Source organism: Staurois parvus, unplaced genomic scaffold (genome assembly GCF_062004578.1).
Source record: "Staurois parvus isolate SC_StPar_1 unplaced genomic scaffold, SC_StPar_1.0 ptg000106l, whole genome shotgun sequence".
Taxonomy (NCBI): Eukaryota; Metazoa; Chordata; class Amphibia; order Anura; family Ranidae; genus Staurois; species Staurois parvus.
The window spans coordinates 4,231,096-4,256,049 of NW_028317902.1; the positions used below are offsets into that span (position 1 = coordinate 4,231,096).

The 24,954-nt window shown below is 42.3% G+C and overlaps 1 protein-coding gene and 1 long non-coding RNA gene across 2 annotated transcripts; both read right to left on the minus strand.

Moving 5' to 3' along the window:
• Positions 1-16,471: 16,471 nt before the first annotated feature.
• LOC149467536 (uncharacterized) lies at positions 16,472-22,565 on the minus strand. The gene is made up of 2 exons (XM_089671498.1): positions 16,652-22,565; positions 16,472-16,559 (listed from the first exon to the last, which is right to left on the minus strand). The coding sequence occupies exon 1, from the start codon at positions 22,557-22,559 to the stop codon at positions 16,878-16,880; it is 5,682 nt and encodes a 1,893-aa protein (XP_089527624.1). The 5' UTR covers positions 22,560-22,565; the 3' UTR covers positions 16,472-16,559; positions 16,652-16,877.
• A 671-nt stretch (positions 22,566-23,236) lies between these two features.
• Positions 23,237-23,602, minus strand: LOC149467537 (uncharacterized). The gene is made up of 2 exons (XR_016311916.1): positions 23,417-23,602; positions 23,237-23,324 (listed from the first exon to the last, which is right to left on the minus strand). It is a non-coding gene; the product is annotated as an uncharacterized LOC149467537 (long non-coding RNA).
• Between the last annotated feature and the right edge of the window lie 1,352 nt (positions 23,603-24,954).

Consider the following 24,954-nt stretch of genomic DNA (forward strand, 5'->3'; position numbering starts at 1 on the left):
GGATGTTCAGATGTAAGCCTTTCGGTCCTGGTGACTTATTCAAGCCTTTTTTTTAACACCCCCTCCTTTTCTATTGTAAAAACCAAAGAGAAAAATGTATTTAATACAGTTGCCTTCTCCTTTACACTTGTAAACAAATTCCCCTGATTATTCTTTATGGGATTAATATCCTCAGACCTTGCCTTTTTACTATTAATATATTTAAAAAATAGGGGAGATTTTTTTTTACCCTCCTCCATGTGTCTCTTGTGGTCTACTTTAGCTGCTCTGATTGTGCTCTTACTTTTCTCAATGCATTCCTTGTACCGCTGGGATGCTGATGGTGACGTCACAGCCATATTTCTTAAAGGATGGGTTTTTTTGTCACGAATACCAAAAAAAACAGGTTTTTACTGTAGTTCTTTTATATTTGTTGCCCATTGAAATGCAGTGGCTACCTGATATTATTATTTATTATGTCCTCAATCCCTTTCCGATGAGTCTCCAGGCCCTTTAAGAGCTTCTAAATGCTAGGAGGCTTAGGAGGGTATTCGGGTCATGTGACTACTGTTATTCGCTGTCACAGCGGTCGCATGATCAGAAAACTCCTGATCGCAAGTATGCATTGGGAGCTTTCTGGTCCAGGCCAATAACTGTGCTGGGAGAACACAGGGCAAGCACTCCCAGCACAGAAACATGTTTTCAGTGTTAAAGCTGCTTAACTGAGAGGACACATATATGTGTACCTCCAGTGCAAAGAGGGTAAAGCACTCAGTGTTCCTTGTTTCTCGGAATTTGATCCCATATAATGCCATGTAGTATGGAGTGCACGTTATTAAAATTGAAATTTAATATTCTCATCTTACTCTTTTAGCTCCTTTTCACATGATTTACATTGTGATCACTGTTTCCTAAGTTATCCCTTACTTCCACATCTGAAGTTAGATCTGTGTTGTTTGCAATTAGTAGGTCCAGCTGAGCATTATTACTGCTTGGGCATCCACCAATTGACACACGAAATTGTCCTGCAAAACATTTAACATTTAGTGGACAGTGCTATCTGCCTAGTCAATATCTGGATAATTGAAGCCTCCATGAAAATGCCCTGAATTGCTGCCATTTCTGACTATACAAGGAGATCGGTTGCTTCAACATCCTTCAGGTTAGGGGGCCTGTAATTTACACCCACTATTCATTTCCCATTTGTTTCTTCCCTTTGTAACTCCAGTCACAAGTGTTTCACCTCCTCTCCTGCTCCGTTAACAGTGTCATCCCTTGTATTCACAAGCAAATCACTTTTTACATGCAGGCATACTGTGTCCATCGGATACAGGGAGTACCTCTGGACAGTGACAAGCCAGTCATGTGAGTTGTCAAAATCCTCCTCATTTAACAGCAGTTCCAGTTCTCCCATTTTGTTAACCAAACTTCTAGCACATGTGAACATGCCTTGTAATTTTGTACAAGCGCATATTGTTTTCTCCTTGTTTGTTCTAAGGCTGCAATAGGATTCGGCCATCCTACACACATAGGTCTCAGGTACTCTAGCTTCACTACAAACACTGTCTACAGCGTCCTCCTCTGACTTTCTCTCACTGCCTGGTATAGCTTACTCCAATCCCTCTCCCACCACGTAGTTTCTCCAAAAAGTTCCTCCAACCTTCTGGCCTACAAAGCTGCACCCTTCCCATTTAGCTGCAGTCTGTCTCTGATATAAAGCTGGTAACTTACTGAGAAGTCAGTCCATTTCTCCATGAAACCAAAATCCTCCTCACTGCACCAGTTCCTCGGACACTTGTTAAGTTTCCTAAGCACCTGCTGCCTGCCTGGCTCGATGTACAGACAGTATTTCTAAGAATACTGCCTTGGAGGTTCTGTTCCTTAAAGTAACCCATTCAGTTTAAAATAGAAATGAAAGAGCAACATTTGTGTATACACATTAAAAGAATATAAATATTGTTCCCCTTTTTTATAAGTGATCACATACCCTCTGTTTTCAGCTGCATAGAGAGCTAGGGGAGAAGAAGCAGCAGCATACTGGTCTTCGCAGTGAATGACTGTGCTGGGCATGCCAGCAAAAGTCTAAACCTTAGAGGGGAGTAGGCTGAGTTCCCAGAAGAGCCAGAAAACTGTCCACCCTGTGCACTCATGCCTAGTGTGGTCAGTTTTTTTTATTAGGAAAGCAGAAGGACTGGCAGGAACACCAGATATTTCACACAAAGGAAGCAGTAAAAAGATAACAGGATATTTTTTCATACAAGTACATGGTACAGCAGGCACATATTAGGAACATGAAATGTTGGGTTTACACAGTCTTTAAAAGTCCCTGAAATCATTTTTGGGATGCAACATCTTTCTCTAACTTTGACATTGGTACCAATATGTACCATGAAAGCTGCTTCCTCCCCAGTCCCCCCGAACAATTTGTTCATCTAATTCATGATGTGCCGAATCCGAGTACCGAGTAAATTATATACTGTTCGGTGATCACGGTCTATGTGACAGATTGCCCTATCTGCCTTTCTAATAACTGAGTCCCCTACCACCAGTAATCCTTTCTCTAACCTTGCCTCAATATTCACTGGTGGAGTTGTTCCCCTGCCAGCTAGAGGAGTCACTCTGCTCTAGCACTGCCATTAATGTATTTATATCCCCAACTGCGCATATTTATTGTAATGCATCAGCTCAGGACTGGTCTCTCTATCACTTTACCTTTCAACCTTGCTTCTGTCACCGAATTACCTACCTATGGTACCTTTATCTTCATATCACCACTCACCTCTATGCTGATCCTTGCAAGCACCTGATGGGTATGGTCCAAACTCTCTTCCAAGTTGGAGATGTTTCAAAGTATTGATAGTTGCATCCTTAGATTCAATATCTGAGTTTTCAAGGAAAAAGCTTGCTCAAATTTCACACAGCAGTATTCACCTTCAAACAGTTGCTCAAGGAACATATATATGGTGCAGAATGTGCACTGGTTGCATCTCCAATCCAGTTGAACATGTTACACACTAACATATTGGGTATATATGCCACAAAAATATTTAATTGTATTTTATATAATTGTTTTGTAATAAGCAAAAAGAACTTGCTAGAGGTGTACACTCCTGAACTATGAAAAGCTTGAAAATAATAACATGACCACTAGAGGACCTTTAGGGACAGTGAGAGCTAGTCCTAAATCAGAAATAATGTAGCAACTTTGGAGATAACAATATGTCAAATAAATAGTAAGAAGTAACCCCTAATCTTTGTCAATCACAATAAACGAGGCCCAACAAAAGAAGAAAACCACATCCAATCCCATTGTTCACTCATCGCAAACGACAGCTCCCAATCCCTGCTGCTAAATGCAAACAAAGGGACAAAGTCACCCAGGTGTCACCATTGACCAGTTATGAACATGATCATATTTAGTTAATCATGGTATTAAAACTGCTTTTCTAAGTGGTGACACTGAAGAGGAATTGTACATAACATAACCTGAAGGATATAAAAGGAGCTGGGGAAGAACATCTTGTTTGTAAGTTGCATAGATCATTACGAAACAGTCATCTAGAGCTTGGACTTAAAAAAAATACATACAGTCTTTTTAAGCTGGTCATACTCTATTAGATTTTTTAAATCTAACAGATTCTTCCATACATGTTACATTTCATGGATGGATGAATCCTCCCCAGCTGGCAGCAGCTTTCATCCTCCCGTAGAGTTTTTCTGGCTGCCTGTATCAGAATATGGACATGTGTGCATCGGTGTCTTCCACCCACACTTAAATGCTGGAGTTTCCCACACACGGGATAAATGCTTAGTGCGCTTGAGGCTTAATACAATAAAAAATATTTACAGTAGTTTGAACACAAACATGTCATTTCCATCACGACCAGGTAGGAGATAGGAAAATTGCTTGTGCCCACCGTCAGAGCAAAGATAAATCAGACATGCCTGCCTTTTCCATGTAAGTTGCCCATTGGCTTTTTAATAAATCTGTGTTTGAATACTATGAGTAGAAGCAGAAGATCTCTTGTGCCTTCTTTTGACAGCAAACAGACATACTGTATTAGAATGTAACAAAATCTATCGTATTGACAAAATATATTTGAAACTAAACTGTAAATGAAACACTTCTAGAGTTATTATTCTGAGTTATTAAAAAATATAATTAAGCCATAAAGGTCTAACCAGGTGACTAATTTATGTTTAACATGAAAACAAACCCCAATATTTTATAAGAAGAGGCTTCACAAAGGTACTCTCATGAATAAAGAGTTTGTGATTTCTTGATGTAAACATTTCAGTTAAAATGAACTTAACAATAATATTATACAGTTGCAAGAAAAAGAATGTGAACCCCTTGGGATTACGTGGAGTTTTGCATGAATTGGGCATAAAATGTGCTCTGAACGTCATCTAAGTCACAACAATAGAAGAACACAGTTTGCTGAACATAATACTACACAAACATTAGATGTTGCCATGGTTTAATTGCACATAACATGTAAACATTCACAGTGCAGGGAGGAAAAAGTATGTGAACCTTTGGACTTAGTAACTGGTTGACCCTCCTTTGGTAGCAATACCCTCAACCAAACGTTTCCTGTAGTTGCAGATCAGACCTGCATAACAATCCTGAGTAATTTTGGACCACTCCTCTTCACAAAACTGTTTCAGTGTAGCAATATTCTTGGGATGTCTGGTGTGAATCGCTCTCTTAAGGTCATGCCACAGCATTTCAATCGGGTTGAGGTCAGGACTCTGACTGGGCCACTCCAGAAGGCGTATTCTGTGCTGTTACAGCCATTATTTTGTTGAATTACTTGTATGCTTTGGGTCATTGTCCTGTTGCATCACCCATCCTCTGCGGAGCTTCAGTTGGCGGACAGATGGTCGTACGTTTTCCTGCAAAATGTCTTGATAAACTCTGGAATTCATTTTCCCATCATTGACAACAATCCGTCCAGGCCCTGAGGCAGCAAAGCAGCCCCAAACCATGATGCTCCCTCCGCCATATTTTACAGTGGGGATGAGGTTTTGATGTTGGTGTGCTTTGCCTTTTTTTCTCCACACATAGTGTTGTGTGTTCTTCCCAAACAACTCAATCTTGGTTTCATCTGTCCACAGTATATTTTGCCAGTAGTGCCATGGAACATCTAGGTGCTCTTTTGCAAACTTCAAACGTGCTGCAATATTCTTTTTGGACAGCAATGGCTTCCTCCGTGGTGTCCTCCCATGTACTCCATTCTTGTTTAATGTTTTCCTTATTGTAGATGTGTCAACAAAAATGTTAGCATGTGCCAGAGATTTCTGTAGGTCTTTAGCTGACACTCTGGGATTCTTCTTTACCTCATGCAGCATTCTGTGCTGTGCTCTTGCAGTCATTTTTACAGGACGGCCACGCCTAGGGAGAGTAGCAACAGTGCTAAACGTTCTCCATTTGTAGACAGTCTGTCTTACCATGGACACATGAACATCAAGGCTTTTGGAGATACTTTTGTAACCCTTTCCAGCTTCATGCAAGTCAACAATTCTTGATTGTAGGTCTTCTGAGAGCTCTTTTCTGCGAGGCATGGTTCACATCAAACAGTGCTTCTTGAAACCAGTAAACCCAAAACAGGTGTGTGTTTTTTAAGGGCAGGACAGCTGTCAGCAACACATCCAATATCATCACACTGATTGGAGTCAAGGTTGGCTCACTCCTGGCTCCAATTAGCTCTGGGAGAAGTCATTAAGCTAGGGCCTCACATACTTTTTCCTCCCTGCACTGTGAATGTTTACATGTTATGTGCAATTAAACCATGGCAACATCTAATGTTTGTGTAGTATTATGTTCAGCAGACTGTGTTCTTCTATTGTTGTGACTTAGATGACGTTCAGAGCACATTTTATGCCCAATTCATGCAAAACTCCACGTAATCCCAAGGGGTTCACATACTTTTTCTTGCAACTGTATACCAAATAAGATGGGTTTTGTTGGAACACAACCAATATTTCTGTGCTCAAACCTACATTATCAAAAAAATCAGTCTTTTGTGAATTATTGGCTATTTCCCTGCATAGATGTGCCTACAACTAGATACTTCTGGAAATGATTTTAAAACATTAGAGATTATGCCTTTCTAACACTATATGACTCCTCATTTAATATGGCTCTATTCTGAAAGTATTGTTCCACTTCAGTAAAATGACTTGTTGAACATGACACTGAGCATAAAATGATGTAATGCTATATTCTATAGGGCTCATTCATGTTTTTTTTCTCAGGACTTCCTTTTGCTAAAACTGGATAAAGTCCATTTAAGACTACCCTGTCCATAGGGTGAAAACTAGTGATGAGCCAAACTGCCCTGGATTCACCTCAGCAGGGGTTGTTCAACAAACTTCAAAGAAGTTCAGGTGTTGAACCTGAACCCCAATGAAATCAATGGGAGCTGAGTCTGTCAAATTAAAAATGACTATTTTCTGGGTTGACAGGCAAGGGAGGTGTCAAAAAATAGCACGGAGGTGGACACTGCCCTGGGGAACATGTACCAATGCAAAAACCATTTTAAAATACATTCGGTCAAGAGTAGTGATTTTTTAAAAATATATAAAGTGAAACATTAAACACATCCAATTCCTTTAAATAACATGCCTGGTGGGTGTCTTTTTCCTGCCTGAAAAGGATGCATTTCTGTAATGGACAGATGGTGCTGATGCAGCTTTGACATTTACAAAGGAAAAAAAAAAGGATCTGCTATGTATTTGGGGGACCTTTAGACCTTTATAGGGGTCTGTGTGATTTTGTTTTAAAGAAGCTGCCAATGAATGTCATGGGCTGCAATTTAAAGTGTGCCACTTTTTCTTCGTAAATGTCATTTTTACTATAACATATCCTAAATCATGAATGAAAAAAAATTGGTAAAGTCTCCCCCCAAAATGCATCTGGTATGGATGTTAGGGGATACCTCACACAAAAAAAACAAAAAAGGCCCCCCAAAAATCCATACCAGACTAGGGGTGGACTGACCATTCTGGCACTCGGGCAGGGGACATAAAAAGATTCCATCCACCAAAAAGATTGCCATGTTTTTTTAAAAATACAAATCCCCAAAAATTGGCCCTCATTGTAAATCCATTATTATTCATGTCATCCAGCAATACAGATCCATGACAATTATAATATCCGAAAGATGATATCCCACCAAAAGAAGAAACAATGCCATCACCAGGTAACTTCCCAGTTGTTTGCTTGTCACCCATTGAATGATGAGACAGCTGGATAACAACTGTTACATACAAGAGGGTGCGATCTACCAGTGAAGTCATTGACTGTGTAGAGACATGATCATATATGGTCAATGAAATTATTGGGATCCCCTTTTGCTTACATGGATGGGGGTTCCAAGTCTGGGTTATGAGTGTAAGTGCCCACTGCCAATGTCCTTAACAACCATTGACAATGGGAAGTTGTCATGTATAATAGCAATAGTAATATCACTATTGTACGTGAAATTTGGCTCTTGTTAAATGGGTAAATGTTCGGGCATTTGTCTGAACACCTGAACAGCCAGATTGGTCTGAGTTTTGAGCTCATCCCTAATGGCAATGCTTCAGCAATTTCACTGCAGGGTGAACAGCATTGGCACAGTATTACAGGAAGTGAAAAATCAATAGATCCACTGGCAGGATCAACAGGTAGAAAAACTATTTTTTATATGGGGACTGCTGTATTAAAGTACTATTACATACATACGCTATCAAAAAATAATGTGGCGGCATAAATTATGCTGAAATGCTGGCTTGCTTATTACCTTGTGCCCTTTTGTCTTGAAACGGAGAATTAGAACTGCTTATCATGAACACTTCAGTCTATAGAGTGGTTATGTTTCCCTTTGAGTCTCCCTGGAGCTTCAACGTAGTTACCGTGTCATGAGAGCTCCCAGGCAGGACAGCAGACTGCACATGATCACATCATTTGTTAGAGCACTGTAAAAAAAAAGCTGGGGAACAACGTTTATTGTAAAAAAAAATATATGAAAAAAAAAATATATGCTGGTTCTCCAAAGCAGGAATCTGAGGGAAGAGAGACCAGTGGGAAGAAAAATCTGAGCAATATTGAAAAAAATATAAAATTATGATTGTATGCTATAAACAGTATGAGCTCCCTTATTGGAAGTTTGGGGAAGCAGATGGGAAAGACAGCAGCAAGCAAGATTTAAAGCGATAAAGAAATCATGTTTTGGAGCAAAATGATAAAAAAAAGCTTTGAAAGTACAGCTAATAAAGTGAAGCTTGAGAGAAATATGAATTGTAAGCTGAAGGTTTAATACTAATTTAATGTCAGACATCATATACAGTATGTCTTTTTTGCTTTTGCCTACATTTTCACTCTAACAAAATAATCAACAGGCAGTTACAGTAGATCTAGAAGGCTTTAAATATGTATCTTGGTCTCCAACAATGTCAACACCTATAGCTACACATACACTATATTGCAAAAAGTATTGGAACACCTGCCTTTACACGCACATGAACTTGAATGGTCTTAATCCGTAGGGTTCAATATTGAGCTGGCCTACCCTTTACAGCTACAACAGCTTCAACTCTTCTGGGAAGACTGTCCACAAAGTGTCTATGGGAATGTTTGACCATTCATCCAGAAGCGCATTTGTGAAGTCAAGCACTGATGTCGGACGAGAAGGCCTGGCTCGCAGTCTCCACTCTAATTCATCCCAAAGGTGTTTTATCGGGTTGAGGTCAGGACACTGTGCAGGCCACTCAAGTTCATCCACCCCTAACTCGCTCCTTCAAGTTAGGAGCACAAAGTTGTCCAAAATGTCTTGGTATGCTGACGCCTTAAGAGTTCTCTTCACTGGAATTAAGGGGCCAAGCCCAACCACTAAAAAACAACCCCACACCATAACCCCCCCTCCACCAAACTTTACACTTGACACAATGCAGTCAAGTAAGTACTGTTCTGCTGGCAACCACCAAACTCAGACACATCTATCAGATTGTCAGACAGAGAAGCGTGATTCATCACTCCAGAGAACACGTCTCCATTGCTCTAGAATCCAGTGACAGCGTGTTTTACACCACTGCATCCGATGCTTTGCATTGCACTTGATGATGTAGGGCTTGGATGCAGATGCTCAGCCATGGAAAGCCATTCCATGAAGCTCTCTATGCACTGTTGTTGTGCTAATCTGAAAGCCACGTGAAGTTTGGGGGTCTTTAACTATTGACTCTGCAGACAGTCGGCAACTTCTGCGCACTGTACAGCATGTTCTGTCATTTTACATGGCCTACTACTTCGTTGCTGAGTTGCTGTTGTTCCCAGTTGCTTCCACTTTGTTATAATGCCACTAACAGTTGATCGTGGAATATTTAGTAGCAAGGAAATTTCACGGATGGATTTATTGCACAGGTGGCAACCTATCACGGTACCACGCTTGAATTCACTGAGCTCCTGAGAGCGACCCATTCTTTCACAAATGTTTGTAGAAGCAGACTGCATGCCTAGGTATTTGATTTTACACACCTGCGGCTATGGAGGTTATTAGAACACCTGAATCGAATGATTTGGAGAGGTGTCCCAGTACTTTTGGCAATATAGCGTATCTGTAGCAGCCTTTTAAACATTTCTATAACTGCTGAATCTACAACTGTTCTGATGGACAAAGCTCTGACTGCTCTGATAGTACCAACAGCACATTATATGACACTAAATATATTTGTATGTTTTAGCATTCCTGTATACAGTTGTCAGAAAAGACTCTGAACTCTCATATGGGGATAAAAATAATCTTTTTTTTAGGGATGATGCTGAATGGCAGTGCTGAATATTCAGTGGCCTGTGAATCACCATTACCTTAGCTCCTGGTCATATGATTTAGGCTGGCTATATACTTGTAGATTTCGCTCATTCAGCCCCACAAACCAGCTGATTCCCCTATTCATGCTTAACAGCATGGATGGCGGAATCTGTACTGTCTGTTATTGTATTTAGTCAGCCTTTGAATATCTAAACAGTGACTGCATTTGATTTGATGCAATTACTGTTCAGCTGACAATATCCACCCACATTTTTAAATTTTTTAATCACAGTGTATTGAGCCAGGTGGTGCCCACAGGGCCACTTGTGGTTAGCATTTTGGCCAAATCATCAAGAATTAAATGAAATTCCAGTTGCGTATTGCTAACCCAACTCCAAAACTGAGCTAAGTGTAATTTACAATAGATCTACCCAATATGGATTCCCTTTACTATGTTATTTTCATGTTAGTATACTGCTGAAGAGTCACCCAGGATTGGACCCCACAGGCTACAATTCTGCTTGGAACTGCAATCCAGCATGGGCTAAAGTAGTTTGTAATATAGGAAGCTGTACATTACGATATATGGATCAGTTCTGCAATTAACAAGATTTAACAAACCTCTATTTTAAATGTAAGATCTGGTCATTTCTTTTACCATCTCTATAATAATGGAAATTTCCTTTCAGTTAACAAAGTCTGATGCAACAACAGTAATGTTTGTGACGACCTCTGCCAGTATCTCTCCAGGATGTTTGCATGCCATTGCTGCCAAATGGATCCTGATTATAGAAGCCTCCGCACCTTTCATATTCCATGAAGACTTTCTTCCTCATATTTCTCATTAATATTTTGTGTACAGAACATTGATTAAACATATACTGGAGGCTTTTTTCATTTTATTTGTTCTTCTTAGCAGGTCCAGCTTCCTTTATGACACACCTATGGTGAGGTATACCTGCTGCTTAAAGCAACATGTAGAATTGGTTAACCCCTGCACATTGTGAACATTTGTCTCATACCCATTACTGTGTGACCTGATGTATGGACAAAACCTTATAGTTTATTAAAGTATATGTAACCCAACTCACTAAAACACTAAGATGAGCTGTAACTAAGGTAATTTAAAAAAATATAGTGAGAGAAATGTTCATGTGATGCCCACAGGGAAACCTACACTTTGAGAAGTGTTGAAATTCTGGGTCCCCCACAGTTCTCACTGGTTCCTCCTGCTGATCCCCACATCTGTACAGGGCACAGTAATAGGCATGAGGTTGAGTGTTACCATGGGTTTGAGGTGGATCCTGTGTATTTGAGGTTCACAGACCTGGAAAAATAGTATGGGAATTTGCCGGCTTGTAAAAATAATGCACTACGTGGTCTTGAGTCAGGGGACACAGCAGGGCCTTTAATGGCCTTTGTCATGTGCTAACCCCTTCACTATAAATGTGTTGGTACCCAGCAGCCATTTGTCAGTGTGTGCTGTAGTAGTTTAGGGAGAGCTGAGTTTGTGTGTAGGGAGAATTAGTTGCAATACAGTGATGTAGTGTGCTATATTTTGAGGTCCACGGTATACACTTGTTGCTGAAACATGTAAAGCGGTGCTTTGTTTACAACATACTGGTGTGTTAAAGTATTGCGCAGCAAGCAATATATATTTTCCCTCTCTATTGTCATCGCTGGAATTACATTTAGGCAATCCCCTTTATTAGAAAACATCAGGCAGGCCTAAAGGGAGAGGTAAAAGTTCTGTATGCAGTGGTATTAGGGAGAAAACAGGTTCTGCAGAACAAGGTGATGATCGGCCACACCATCTAGAGCAGTGGTTCTTAACCTGGGTTCGATCGAACCCCAGGGGTTCGGTGAGTCAGTCTCGCGGGTTCGGCGGAGGTGAAGACCCACACCCGACTCATATGATTCGTGATGACATGCCCCGCTTGTCCATCATTGGCTGCAGGTGGTCACGCAACATCGCTTAGCCCAGTGGTCGGCAAGCCGCGGCTCGCGAGCCACATGCGGCTCTTTACACGCTTTAATGCGGCTCTTGTGTGCCGGGCACCCGCTCCCCTCCCTCCTCTCGGGCGGCAGGGACTCTGCAGCGTGATCCAAAAAAAAAAACAGCCAGGGCAGCGCGCTCAAATGCAATGATTGGCCAGTCTCGCTGCCACTCACATCCTGATAGCCAGTGATTGGCTGTCAGGATGTGTGTAGGCGGGGCAGCGTGACGAACGTGAGAGAGGAGCTAGGCTCCTCTCACAGTCCGCCCTGAAGACCGGAACGGCGCGGGAATACGGCGAGAGGAACGCGCGGAGCAAAGGTAAGTGAATTGACACAGGGGGGACTTGGCTTACTACTTGCTACTTACTTACTACTACTATATAAGGGATGAATTAATATGGGGGATGAATTACTATAGGGGGGATGAATTACTATATGGGAGATGAATTACTATATGGGGGATGAATTACTATGGGGGATGAATTACTATATGGGGGATGAAATACTATATGGGGGATGTATTACTATGGGGGATGAATTACTATATGGGGGATGAATTACTATATGGGGGATGAATTACTATGGGGGATGAATTACTATATGGGGGATGATTTACTATATGGGGGATGAATTACTATATGGGGGATGTATTACTATGGGGGATGAATTACTATATGGGGGATGAATTACTATGGGGGATGAATTACTATATGGGGGATGAATTACTATGGGGGATGAATTACTATATGGGGGATGTATTACTATGGGGGATGAATTACTATATGGGGGATGAATTACTATATGGGGGATGAATTACTATGGGGGATGAATTACTATGGGGGATGAATTACTATATGGGGGGTGAATTACTATATGGGGGATGAATTACTATGAGGGATGAATTACTATGGGGGATGAATTACTATACGGGGGATGAATTACTATGGGGGATGAATTACTATATGGGGGATGAATTACTATGGGGGATGAATTACTATATGGGGGATGGATTACTATGGGGGATGAATTACTATGGGGGATGAATTACTATATGGGGGATGAATTACTATAGGGGGGATGAATTACTATGGGGGATGAATTACTATATGGGGGATGAATTACTATAGGGGGGATGAATTACTATATGGGGGATGAATTACTATGGGGGATGAATTACTATATGGGGGATGAATTACTATTGGGGGGATGAATTACTATGGGGGATGAATTACTATATGGGGGATGAATTACTATATGGGGGATGAATTACTATGGGGGATGAATTACTATAAAACAGTGGTTCTTAACCTGGGTTCGATCGAATCCCAGGGGTTCAGTGAGTCAGTCTCGCGGGTTCAGCAGAGGTGAAGACCCACACCCGACTCATATGATTCGTGCAGTAAATATTCATTATTATGTTTTTGTTTTTGTGTGAAAATCATGTTTTAATGGTTTTGTTCTTTGTTCTTAACGGTTTTGTTCATTCTGTGCACCTATGTATAAATACATACCTATGTTTTGAATTTTAAAAATCATATTTTATTTTTCCCATTAAGGGGGATGAATTACTATGGGAGATGAATTACTATATGGGGGATGAATTACTATGGGGGATGAATTACTATGGGGGATGAATTACTATATGGGGGATGAAATACTATATGGGGGATGTATTACTATGGGGGATGAATTACTATATGGGGGATGAATTACTATGGGGGATGAATTACTATATGGGGGATGATTTACTATATGGGGGATGAATTACTATATGGGGGATGTATTACTATGGGGGATGAATTACTATATGGGGGATGAATTACTATGGGGGATGAATTACTATATGGGGGATGAATTACTATGGGGGATGAATTACTATATGGGGGATGTATTACTATGGGGGATGAATTACTATATGGGGGATGAATTACTATATGGGGGATGAATTACTATGGGGGATGAATTACTATGGGGGATGAATTACTATATGGGGGGTGATTTACTATATGGGGGATGAATTACTATGAGGGATGAATTACTATGGGGGATGAATTACTATACGGGGGATGAATTACTATGGGGGATGAATTACTATATGGGGGATGAATTACTATGGGGGATGAATTACTATATAAATACATACCTATGTTTTGAATTTTAAAAATCATATTTTATTTTTCCCATTAAGAAGGGTTCGGTGAATGCGCATATGAAACTGGTGGGGTTCAGTACCTCCAACAAGGTTAAGAACCACTGATCTAGAGACATGGCATGTTTGCCTTTTCAGCTCAGAGTGCCCATGCTATACAACCACAAGGAAGGTAGTTGAATGGTTGACAAAGACTTCAATCTTTTTTCTCCTCTCAAGTGCAGAGCAGCAAGTTGCCCATAACTGCTGCTAATCTGTTCTTCCCCCCCTCCTCTTCTGCTAATCCTGCCATAGCCTTGCAAACTGGCAATGTCAAGTTAATGGAAATAAAATGTAACTTCGCTCTCTGTCAAAACTGACTATTTTAAATCCTTATACTGCTACCATTAGTAAATAGATAGGAACCTATATTAACCGCTTGCCTGCTGCCCTATAGTAGAAGTACTTCTACAGGGCTGCGCAAAATCATGTATATATATGTGATTTGCATTTTATGGGTAGGGGGCATGCTCACCGCCCTACCTGCACTGCCATTGGCGGCTAGAGATGTCAATCGCTGGCGAATCCCCGCCAGCGCCCGGTGATCGTCGGGGAAAAGCTGACAGGGGAGAGACCTGTGTGCAAACAACACAGGTCTCTCTACTGTCAGCAAGAATATACTGCTTTGTATTTCTCTGCGCAGCAGAGAAATACAAAGCAGCATGTCTCCGTTGTAAAACAGCACACAGCACATAATATGAAACACACATAGCACACAGTTAACCCTTTGATCACCCCAGATGTTAACCCCTTCCTGCCCAGTGTCATTTGTACAGGGTCAGTGCTTTTTATTAACACTGATCGCTGTATTAGTGACACTGTCAGTGGCAATTAGTCAGTTTGTACCCAGTTCCACTGCAGTCCCGCTAAAAGTCACTGATCGCCGCCATTAATAGTATAAAAAAAATTTAAATTAAAATTCCAGTACATATACCGCCACTTGTAGACACTATAACTTTCACTTAAATCAATTCATTTACACGTATCGGGACTTTTTTTTAGCAAAGACATGTAGCAGAATACATTTTGGCCTAAATGTATTACGAAATTTGATTTTTTAAATATTTTTACTGGACATGTTTTATAGCAAGAAGTCAAAAATATGATTTTTTTTTTCAAAATTGTTGGTCTTTTTTTGTTTATAGCGCAAAAAATAAAAATGCACAGCTGATCAAATACCACTGAAAGAAAGCTCTATTTGTGGGAAAAAAAGAACAAATTTCATTTATGCACAGTGTTGCATGACTGCTTGATGTCAGTTAAAATAACGCAGTGCCGTATTGCAAAAAATGGCCTGGTCAGGAAGGGGTGTAAATCCTCTGGAGGGCAAGTACTTAACTATTACTAGTATACTAACTATTATAAATCCTTATGCTGCTACCATTAGTAAATAGATTTGAAAGTATATTATATTTACTTGTTTTAAATAGTTTTTCTTTAGATACTTCCTAGTTTCCATGTCTAGGCAAATGATGTCATACATCTCAGCAATCTTCAGGGGGAGGGGTTTTCTCAGCTAATCACAACCTCCATCCTACATGTCAGATCTAAGGGCAGATGGATTCCAGGAAGCAAATGCTACATGAATCATTTGCCCTTACTCAAGGTGGCCACGCCAGAAATGCTAGGGGGTGTTTTTCAAAGTGATTTTTCGGTAAAATAAAGCACGGAGACATGGAAGGATGGGGGATTTTGCTTTGAATATTAATAATGAATTAAAAAGTTCTTTTATTTTGTGGCAATCAGATACAGTGTAGTTCCACTTTAATCACTGACGTGCTGCAGGAGGATGATCTTGGCCATTCACAAGTATTCTTCATTTCTCATTTTGAGGATAAGTAAGACAGCACCAGGACTACCATTTTTTTAGCAGACCATCACTGCCCTCCATGAGCATATGGAATGTGTCTGTATGACTGGACCATGCTGTTAGTAATAGAGTACACATAACTATGGACATCTGTTCAAGCAAGCATGGGTAGGGATGCTACATATCCTCCACTGGGCCAATCATCTGGCAGCTGGGAAGGATGCAGAATGCGAAAAAAAAAATGTTAAATCTAGTGGTGCGCTTTAGATTGCTGACAGTGCAGTTACCTGTACCCCTCCTCCTCAATGGCCTCTTCCTCTGACTCCTTGGAACCAGTAGTCTGTTGGTAGAGCTGCATATGCAATATCCTGGGGTAAATGTTGCTATGCAGTTCAGCTCATATGATTGGAAGAAATAAGTCACAGTGGGCGAGGCCCATGCTAAGAAGTGGATAACCACATGCCATCTTCACTCAACTAGGGTTGTGTGTGATAACAGCACTGACATGCTGGCTCCTCTTCACCAGGGAAAATGACACACATAGCTTGACTGCCATATGTCCTCAAGCTGGTGATGTAGTGGTTCCTCATTAGATACCCAAGCTTCCAGGAGGTGTGTCCTGCCTTCTCTGCAGTTATGAAAGGGTTACAGAGGATTACAGGCAGTATAACCTTTGATGTCCACACAGTAAAGAGTCGATGATTGATAACCGATGATCTTTTACTGATAACATGTGACATAATGAGAATGCGCGTGAATAAATGCGCGAATGTGAACAAATGCGGTAAAACTGAAATACAAACAGAATAAACAAACATAAGTACATATCTAACTTCCTAGCTATGTGCATAACATTCCACAGTACATAGGAAGGGTACTTACAGACTTTGGGGGTCTAATCAAGCCCATATATGAAGAGGGAACAGCATCCCACATGTACTTGCATTGTAGAATTTCTTCAGTCTGAAGAGATGAGGTCACTTCCTCCCAAGTTAGCAAACAGGACGTCCCTAGCCTTAAAGGGACAGACACTGCTGAATGCTAAAGAATGCCTTGTGTAATACAAGGCAGCACACTCCCCACCTGGCATAATAATGATATGCCACTATTAAACTCTTGGAAGGAGTAAAACGACTTCCGTGATGGGTCTAAGGTACACCTTAGGGGTGCCCCGTTTTACTACTCTGACCTCTACTTTCCTGACTCTGCTATCACTACTAGCATCAGTCCCCACAATGAGTCCAATTGGCCACTCGTTCCTGTGGACCTGAGAGTCTTTTAGTAGAACAACATCTCCCACTTGTAAGTTGGGCTTGTCGGCTTGCCATTTGTTGCGTGGTTGGAGGGTCGTCAGGTACTCCTGTCTCCATCTCTTCCAGAAGATATCGGCAAGGCTTTGAACTTGTTTCCATTGCTTGGTGTACAAGTCTTTAAGATCAAAGTCCCCGTTGGGAGCTGTCACCATCTCCATCTTCTGGGTCAGCAACGTTGCTGGTGTCAAGACGGTTGGCATCTCTGGGTCAGTAGACACTGGGACCAAAGGTCTGGCATTCATGATAGCCATGACTTCAGCCATCAGCGTGGTTAGGACTTCGTGTGTGAGACGAGTAGATCCAATCTTTAGAAGCATTGCATCTAGAATGCGGCGAGCTACTCCAATCATCCTCTCCCAAGCTCCTCCCATATGTGAGGCATGAGGAGGATTGAAGATCCAAGTGCATCTTTGGTTTTGAAGATAGTTACTTGTCTCTGAGTCTGTTGCAATGATCTTCAATTCCTTGCAGGCTCCAATAAAGTTTGTGCCACAATCAGAACGAATCTGTTTTGCTGGTCCTCGAATGGAGAAAAATCTTCTCAAGGCATTGATGAAGCTTGAGGTAGATAGAGACTCAATTACCTCAATGTGAACTGCTCTGGTACTCATACACGAGAAAAGAACAGCCCAGCGTTTGCTCTCTGCACTGCCTCCTCTGGTCTTGCGAGAAGAAATGTTCCAAGGACCAAAAACGTCTAGGCCTACATTTGTGAATGGAGGATCTGAAGCCAGCCTGTCTGGAGGTAAGTCTGACATCTTCTGGACTTCAAGTTTTCCTCTGATTTTCTTGCAAGTTACACATTTGTTAATCACACTGGAGACTAGTCTTTTACCTCCTAGGATCCACAATCCAGCTGAGCGGACTGCTCCTTCAGTGAGGTGGCGACCTTGATGTGCAACTTGCTCGTGGTGGTGTCTTGTCAGAAGAACGGCAACATGATGATTCTTGGGTATGACAAAGGGATGTTTTTCTAGAATAGTCGTATCAGCTGCGGGTAGACGACCTCCAAGTCTCATCACTCCATCTTCATCAAGGACAGGGTTCAACTTTTTGAGCGGGCTGTGTTTAGAAAGTTCTTCTTTCTTGAGAAGACATTGAATTTCTTCCTTAAAGGCTTCCTGCTGAACACATCTGATAATGGTGACATTGGCTTGCTCAAGATAGTCATTGTTACCCTGGTCAACACTGGCTGTTTTGCTGAAGGATCTGGCCAAGCAGATGAGTTTCCCTATGGCACGGATGAGTGACTTCCAGCTGGAAAACCTTTCGAACCTACATGAGCCAAGACCTTCTCTGGTGGTTAGAGTCTTGTAAACTGCAACTAGAGGTCTTACCTCTTTGTCTTGGTCTGGTTCTACAAGCTGAAAAGTTCCTTTCTGATCAGTCTCTTCAGTTTCTGGTCCAGTCAAGAAGGATGGACCTGTGAACCAGTTAGTCTGTTTGAGGACAGCAGCTGGTACCAGTCTAGTCCCATGATCAGCAGGGTTCTTGTCTGTACTGATGTGATGCCACTGTTCTGGACTTGTACACCTTCTGATACGTGTTACTCTGTTTGACACGTATGTGTAGAATCTTCTTGAAGCGTTATAGATATAACCTAAAACAATCTTGCTGTCTGTGTAGAAGTTCACTGCATGGATCTCGATGTCCAGTTCTGCAATGAGTAAGTCTGCTATCTCCACAGCTAGGACAGCAGCACAAAGTTCTAAGCGTGGGACCGTGTGAGCAGGTCTTGGAGCCAGTTTAGACTTTCCCAGGATGAATCCTGCATGGCTTTGTCCCTGAGTGTCTATGACTCTAAGGTAGGCTACAGCTGCTATAGCCACGGTGGATGCATCTGAAAAGACGTGTATCTCTCTTCGTTTTGTAACAGACAAAGAAACAGAGACGTATGGTCTTTGGATGCTAAATCGCTCAAGCTCCAGCAAAGAGTCTTTCCACAACTTCCACTGCATTTCTTTCTTTTCAGGTAGAGGTGTGTCCCAATCACTTTGTTCTAGCTCAGTTGTAATCTCCCTCAAAAGAGCTTTGCCTTGCATGGTGATGGGTGCTACGAACCCCAAGGGATCGTAAAGACTGTTGACCGTAGACAAGACACCTCGCTTTGTGAAAGGCTTCTCTTCCCTGGATACTCGGAAGGTGAAGCTGTCAGTTTTCAAGTCCCAACTAAGCCCTAAGCTTCTTTGAAGGGGTGGTGAATCTGTACCTAGATCTAAGTCTTTGAGGTCTTTTGCACGGTCTTCTGCTGGGAATGCTTCCATGACTTTGCTGTTGTTGGAAGCCACTTTGTGCAGTCTTATGTTAGATTCTGCTAGCAAGTCTCTAGTGTTTTTTAAAATGTTAATGGCTTCTCCACTACTGGAGAAGGAAGCAAGTCCATCGTCTACATAAAAGTTTTTCATAACAAATTGTTTGGCTTCAGGGTTGTGTCTGTCACCTTGCTGCGCTGCTCGTCTCAAGCTGTAGATAGCGACAGCTGGTGAGGGACTGTTCCCAAACACATGTACTTTCATCCTATACTCTATAATACCTTTGTTGAGGTCGTTGTCTTCATACCATAGGAACCTCAGGTAGTCTCTGTGGTCTTCACGGACAAGGAAACAGTAGAACATCTGCTGTACATCTGCTGTTACTGCAACAAGTTCTCTTCGGAATCTGATAAGGACTCCAAGAAGTGTGTTGTTCAGGTCTGGTCCGCTGAGAAGTACATCATTAAGGGAAATACCTTCATGCTTTGCACTGGAATCAAATACTACACGTATCTGACCTGGTTTTTGAGGATGGTACACTCCGAATATTGGCAAGTACCAGCGTTCTTGTGTTTCATGCAGTGCTGGTGCTTTTTCAGCTTGATCTTTGTCAAAGATTTTCCGCATGAATTCTTGGAAGTGTTCTTTCATGTCTGGCTTTCTTTCAAGAGTGCGCTGCAATAGCGCAAGGCGTTTCTCTGCTTGCACTCTGTTGTTGGGAAGACGATGCCGTGGTGTACGGAATGGTAGTGGGGCTACCCAACTGCCTGCTTTGTCTTTGAAGACTTCTCTGTCCATGATCTCAAGGAAGAGGTTATCTTCAACAGATGGTGCTAGTTTGTCATCATCTTGAGTTCTCTCAAACACTTTGTGGCCTAGCTGATCTGAATCTTCAGCTGAGGCTGTATCTTCCAGGAACCTCTGGATGTTCTGGGGATGTGTTGGGTTAGATAGTTTCTCTTTAATCTGCATGCTGTTGTTACATGGGCAAAGACATGACGTGCGACCGTTCTGCAGCAGATTTGTTCTGTAGACATTCACCTTTGCGGGTTTGTGAAGTCCGTCAAGACATACATTTCCAACGATAACCCATCCAAGATCAAGACGTTGAGCAAATGGTGCATTGTGCGGCCCATTGTATTGTTCTCTGACCTTGTGCACTCTCAGTATGTCTCTTCCTAGTAGAAGGACGATTGCAGCATCTGGGTTGAGTGCTGGGATCTTGTCTGCTATTCGCATGAGATGAGGGTAGTGACGTGCCACTTCAGGTGTGGGAATCTCTGACCTGTCATCTGGTATCATGTCACATTCTATGAGGGTAGGAAGAGTCAGCTGCGTCTTTCCATCTAATGACTCGATGGTGTAGTTGTTTGCTCTTCTCCCTGATGTCTCTATAACTCCAGAACATGTCTTCAAGGTGTATGGAGTTGAACTTCCTTTGTCCCCGAAGAGGTCAAAGAACTCTGTCTTTGCTAGAGACCTGTTGCTTTGTTCGTCTAGGACTGTATACATCTTCACTGCCTTTTCTCTGAGACCGTTGGGATACACTTTGACTAAGCATATCTTGGAGCATGATCTAGAGAGTCCTGGTTCTGTACAGATCTCAGTGCACTTTGAAGTTATCGCTGGTGTTGCACTTTCTTTTTGCTCCCCACCATGATCTTCTTGAGTTGCTGGAACTTCTGATCTCCATGGTGGTGGTCCTGGGTGCAGTGCTGACAGATGTCGGTCATTGTTGCATTCTGTGCACCGTATTTCTCTCTTACAGTCTTTTGCAAGATGTTGCATTGAGGCGCAGCATCTGAAACAAATGTGATTGTCTTTAAGGTAAGCCTTGCGCTCCTCTAATGTCTTACTTCTGAAACTGCGACATTTTCTTAGTGGATGAGGCTTGTTGTGTATTGGGCACTGTTTGTCTGGATCCTCAACTTCCTTGCTTGTGTTGTCTTCCTGATTGGCTGCAGCCTCAGGCGGGACTTCTGTCTTCCGCACAGACACTGTTGCTCTGCGTTCTTTGTAGTGTACTGGTGGCTGCTTCTCTGTCCTTGGGGAGCTTGCAACTCTCTTGTTCAGGAAGGCGAAGCTTGGGTCATTGCGTGTCTTAGCTTGGTCTACAACGAATTCAGCGAGGAAGACAAATGGTGGAAATGCAACTCGATAGTCTTTCTTGTATCTGGATGCTTGAGAGACCCACCTTTCTTGCAGGTTGAAAGGGAGCTTCTCGATTATGGGCTCTACTCCACGTGCTGTGTCTAAGTATAAGAGACCTGGCAGAGTTCCACTAGTCTTTGCTGCTTCTATCTCTAAGAGTAGGTCTCCGAGCTCTCTCAGCTTCTGATTGTCTTTGTTTGTCATTTTTGGGCAAGTTTCAATTTTCTTTAAAAGTGCTTCTTCAATTACTTCAGGTGACCCATAGCAGTCTTCCATTCTCTGCCAGACCATCGCAAGTCCTGCTGTTGCATCATGGACATGCACTGACCTGATTCTTTTGGCCTGCTCTGAGGACTCTGGTCCTAGGTATTTGGCGAGTAGGTCGAGCTTCTCTCTGTCTGTCAGCTCTAAGTTTTGGGTGCTGCTTAGGAAGGATGACCTCCAGGCCCAGTAGTTTTCAGGACGATCGTCAAACTTCAAGAGACCAGTGCTCACCATCTCACGGCGCATCAGGTATTTCGACACGTCTGTAACCCTTGCTGTGTCAGGTGCGTTTGTTCTGGGTACAAATGCGGGACTACTGGCTGATAGTGACTGATGGGTTCGTTGAGGTATTTGACTAAGTCTATTTTGGTCAGATGGTTGCTCTCCTCTATTGTAGTCTAGATCTGGTTTTGCACGAGGAGAGGTTATATCGCCATCTACTTGGTTTCTTAGCGTGTTGGCGGTTTGGTATCTGAGCCCGTGATTGGTTAACTTATCACGTGGCGGTTCAGGTTCAGTCTTGTAGTGATGCGTAACATCAAAGCTGTCTGCTCCCAACTGGGTCCTTGATGGTTTCGGTGCATCACTAGGCTGTTTATCAGGGTACAGGGTTGCTTGTGATTGCACGTACTCACGGGTGCGTTGGAATGTACTGAGAGGTGTTATCAGGGTTTCCAGTACATCGCTCTCTACAAACTGAATATCTGCAGCTCTCGCAAGAACTTCGGCTTCAGCTATGGCTGCTGCAGCTATTTTCTGTTGCTTAAGTATGTGTAAAGAGGCTTGTACTTCTGCCTTTCTCCTAAGCATTTCTGCTTCCCCTTCAGCTTGCCTCTTTTTCTGCTCTTCATCTAGGTAGCCTTGCTCTTTCATAAGCTTTGCTTCCTGTATGGCATAAGAGGCCATGGCGCATGCGGCCTCGGCCTTGGCTTGTGCCCTGGCTGCGATAGCGCTGACTGAAGACAAGTTTGTGACGCTAGAATGTCTGGAACTGGTATGCTTACTCCTGGCTGCCCCAGCACTGACTGACGATAGGTCTGTGACGTTTGAATGCCTGGAACTTGAACGCTTAGATCTGGCGGTTTCTGCTTTGGATGACGACAGATCCGATTTGTTATAAGTTCTCGGCGTGCTGCATTGTGACCTAGTTTCCAGTGTACTGTGCATATTTTCTTCCTGTTTGCACGAGATTTTAGGAAGGGTTAATTTAGTGATATCTTTCATATCTTTCATAAAGCTGAGTTAGTTTCACTTTGCTATGCCTTAGACTGGCTGTGCTGTGGGGATTTCACACACACACGTGCTGCTGTATTAACAGTTAAGAGTCTCCTCTGTGTTGTGGGGCCTGCTGTAGATTTTTCACACAATGTGCTCTGAAGTAACCGTGTAAGTCTTTTTACTGTCCTGCCTTCTCTGCAGTTATGAAAGGGTTACAGAGGATTACAGGCAGTATAACCTTTGATGTCCACACAGTAAAGAGTCGATGATTGATAACCGATGATCTTTTACTGATAACATGTGACATAATGAGAATGCGCGTGAATAAATGCGCGAATGTGAACAAATGCGGTAAAACTGAAATACAAACAGAATAAACAAACATAAGTACATATCTAACTTCCTAGCTATGTGCATAACATTCCACAGTACATAGGAAGGGTACTTACAGACTTTGGGGGTCTAATCAAGCCCATATATGAAGAGGGAACAGCATCCCACATGTACTTGCATTGTAGAATTTCTTCAGTCTGAAGAGATGAGGTCACTTCCTCCCAAGTTAGCAAACAGGACGTCCCTAGCCTTAAAGGGACAGACACTGCTGAATGCTAAAGAATGCCTTGTGTAATACAAGGCAGCACAAGGTGCTTTACCTGGTCAGTAGGTTTTGAAATGCAGTACCAATACATGTTGCCTGATAACTGCCTCATCTGTGCAACCCCCACACGCTTTAACTAACTTAAGGACAGGCTCTGGGAAGCTGGGTTTTTTTTTTCACAATGTAAGTGGCTCATCACATAGGATGTGCGTAGCATTTTGCCACCTTTTAAAGAGACTACCAAAATGCTGAGCTGCAAAGAGGTGGGGATTAGTAATACAATTCATCTCATGTTCCTCCTGGAGCACACATTCTGTGGCCTGATAGATTAGAGACACAGCAGTAGCAGGAAGAGAAGAACTTGCTCCTGTTTTGGGACCAGAAGGATCTTTTCCTCACTGCCTCCATCCCTATAAAGCAGTGGCAGCAAGAGGCAGACAAGATAAATGAGGAGAAGGGGGTTTGGGGTGCTGATTGTGAGGAAGAAGAAAAAATGGGGCAGGCTTTGAGATGTTTCATCCCTATTGTGCAAAGCATGGTCTTTATTTTGCAAAAGCCTGCACAGGGACCCCAGGATTTGGGGCATGAAAGAGAACAACCACAATTGGGTGGCCACCCTATTAGATTCTTGATAAACAAGTATATTGACGGATACTGCTACCATCCCTGCAAGAACAGAATGCAGAACTTTGAGGATATGCTGCCTAAGGACCTCTGTGCAGCATTTCCTGGTGATCCTCTGATCCCTGAAGAAATGAGCAGCAGTGGTGATGGCTGTCTCATCACTGCTTTTACGCATAACCTAGGCTGGCTGCAGGCATCACAACACCTGAACCACATGATTGCTGAGTACATGTGGTACTGGACTGATGTGAACACTCTTAAACTGAGAACCCTAAAGTCTACTGGGTGTCCATGTAGGACCATCGAGTTTGCACAGTATGCTCTGCAGCTTCCAGCTTGCTTGCAGCACAGCATGAGACACATTCTTCTGTCCCTTTAAGTCTCATGTACACTGCAGCTGATAAACTCACGTGTAGGAGCTGTTCAGCATTTTTTTCAGTAGCCCCTGAACTCACCCTAATGTTTTCCTATGTGTCTATGTACACATCTTCATTTACAGTCATTTACAGGCATTTGAGTTTACGGTCATTTTTTTGAACTCAGAAAACTTGCGTTCAGCAGTCAATTTTGATCAGCCTTTCAAAAGTAAAACGCGGCTAAACCTGGAAAATCACGTTTATAAGCGTTTGAAAAAATGTTTTAACTCTTCCAGTTCCCGATGCTGTCCAGAGCCTTTTTTCATCATGAGCAAAGCATTTTCAAGGTACAAAGATGGATAAAACACTGAACACAGAATGTTCCTACCAAGCCTGTCACACATTGTAA

Excerpts from the sequence above, each read along its gene's own strand:
- LOC149467536 (XM_089671498.1), bottom strand. The coding sequence starts at position 22,559 with ATGCTTAGGAGAAAGGCAGAAGTACAAGCCTCTTTACACATACTTAAG.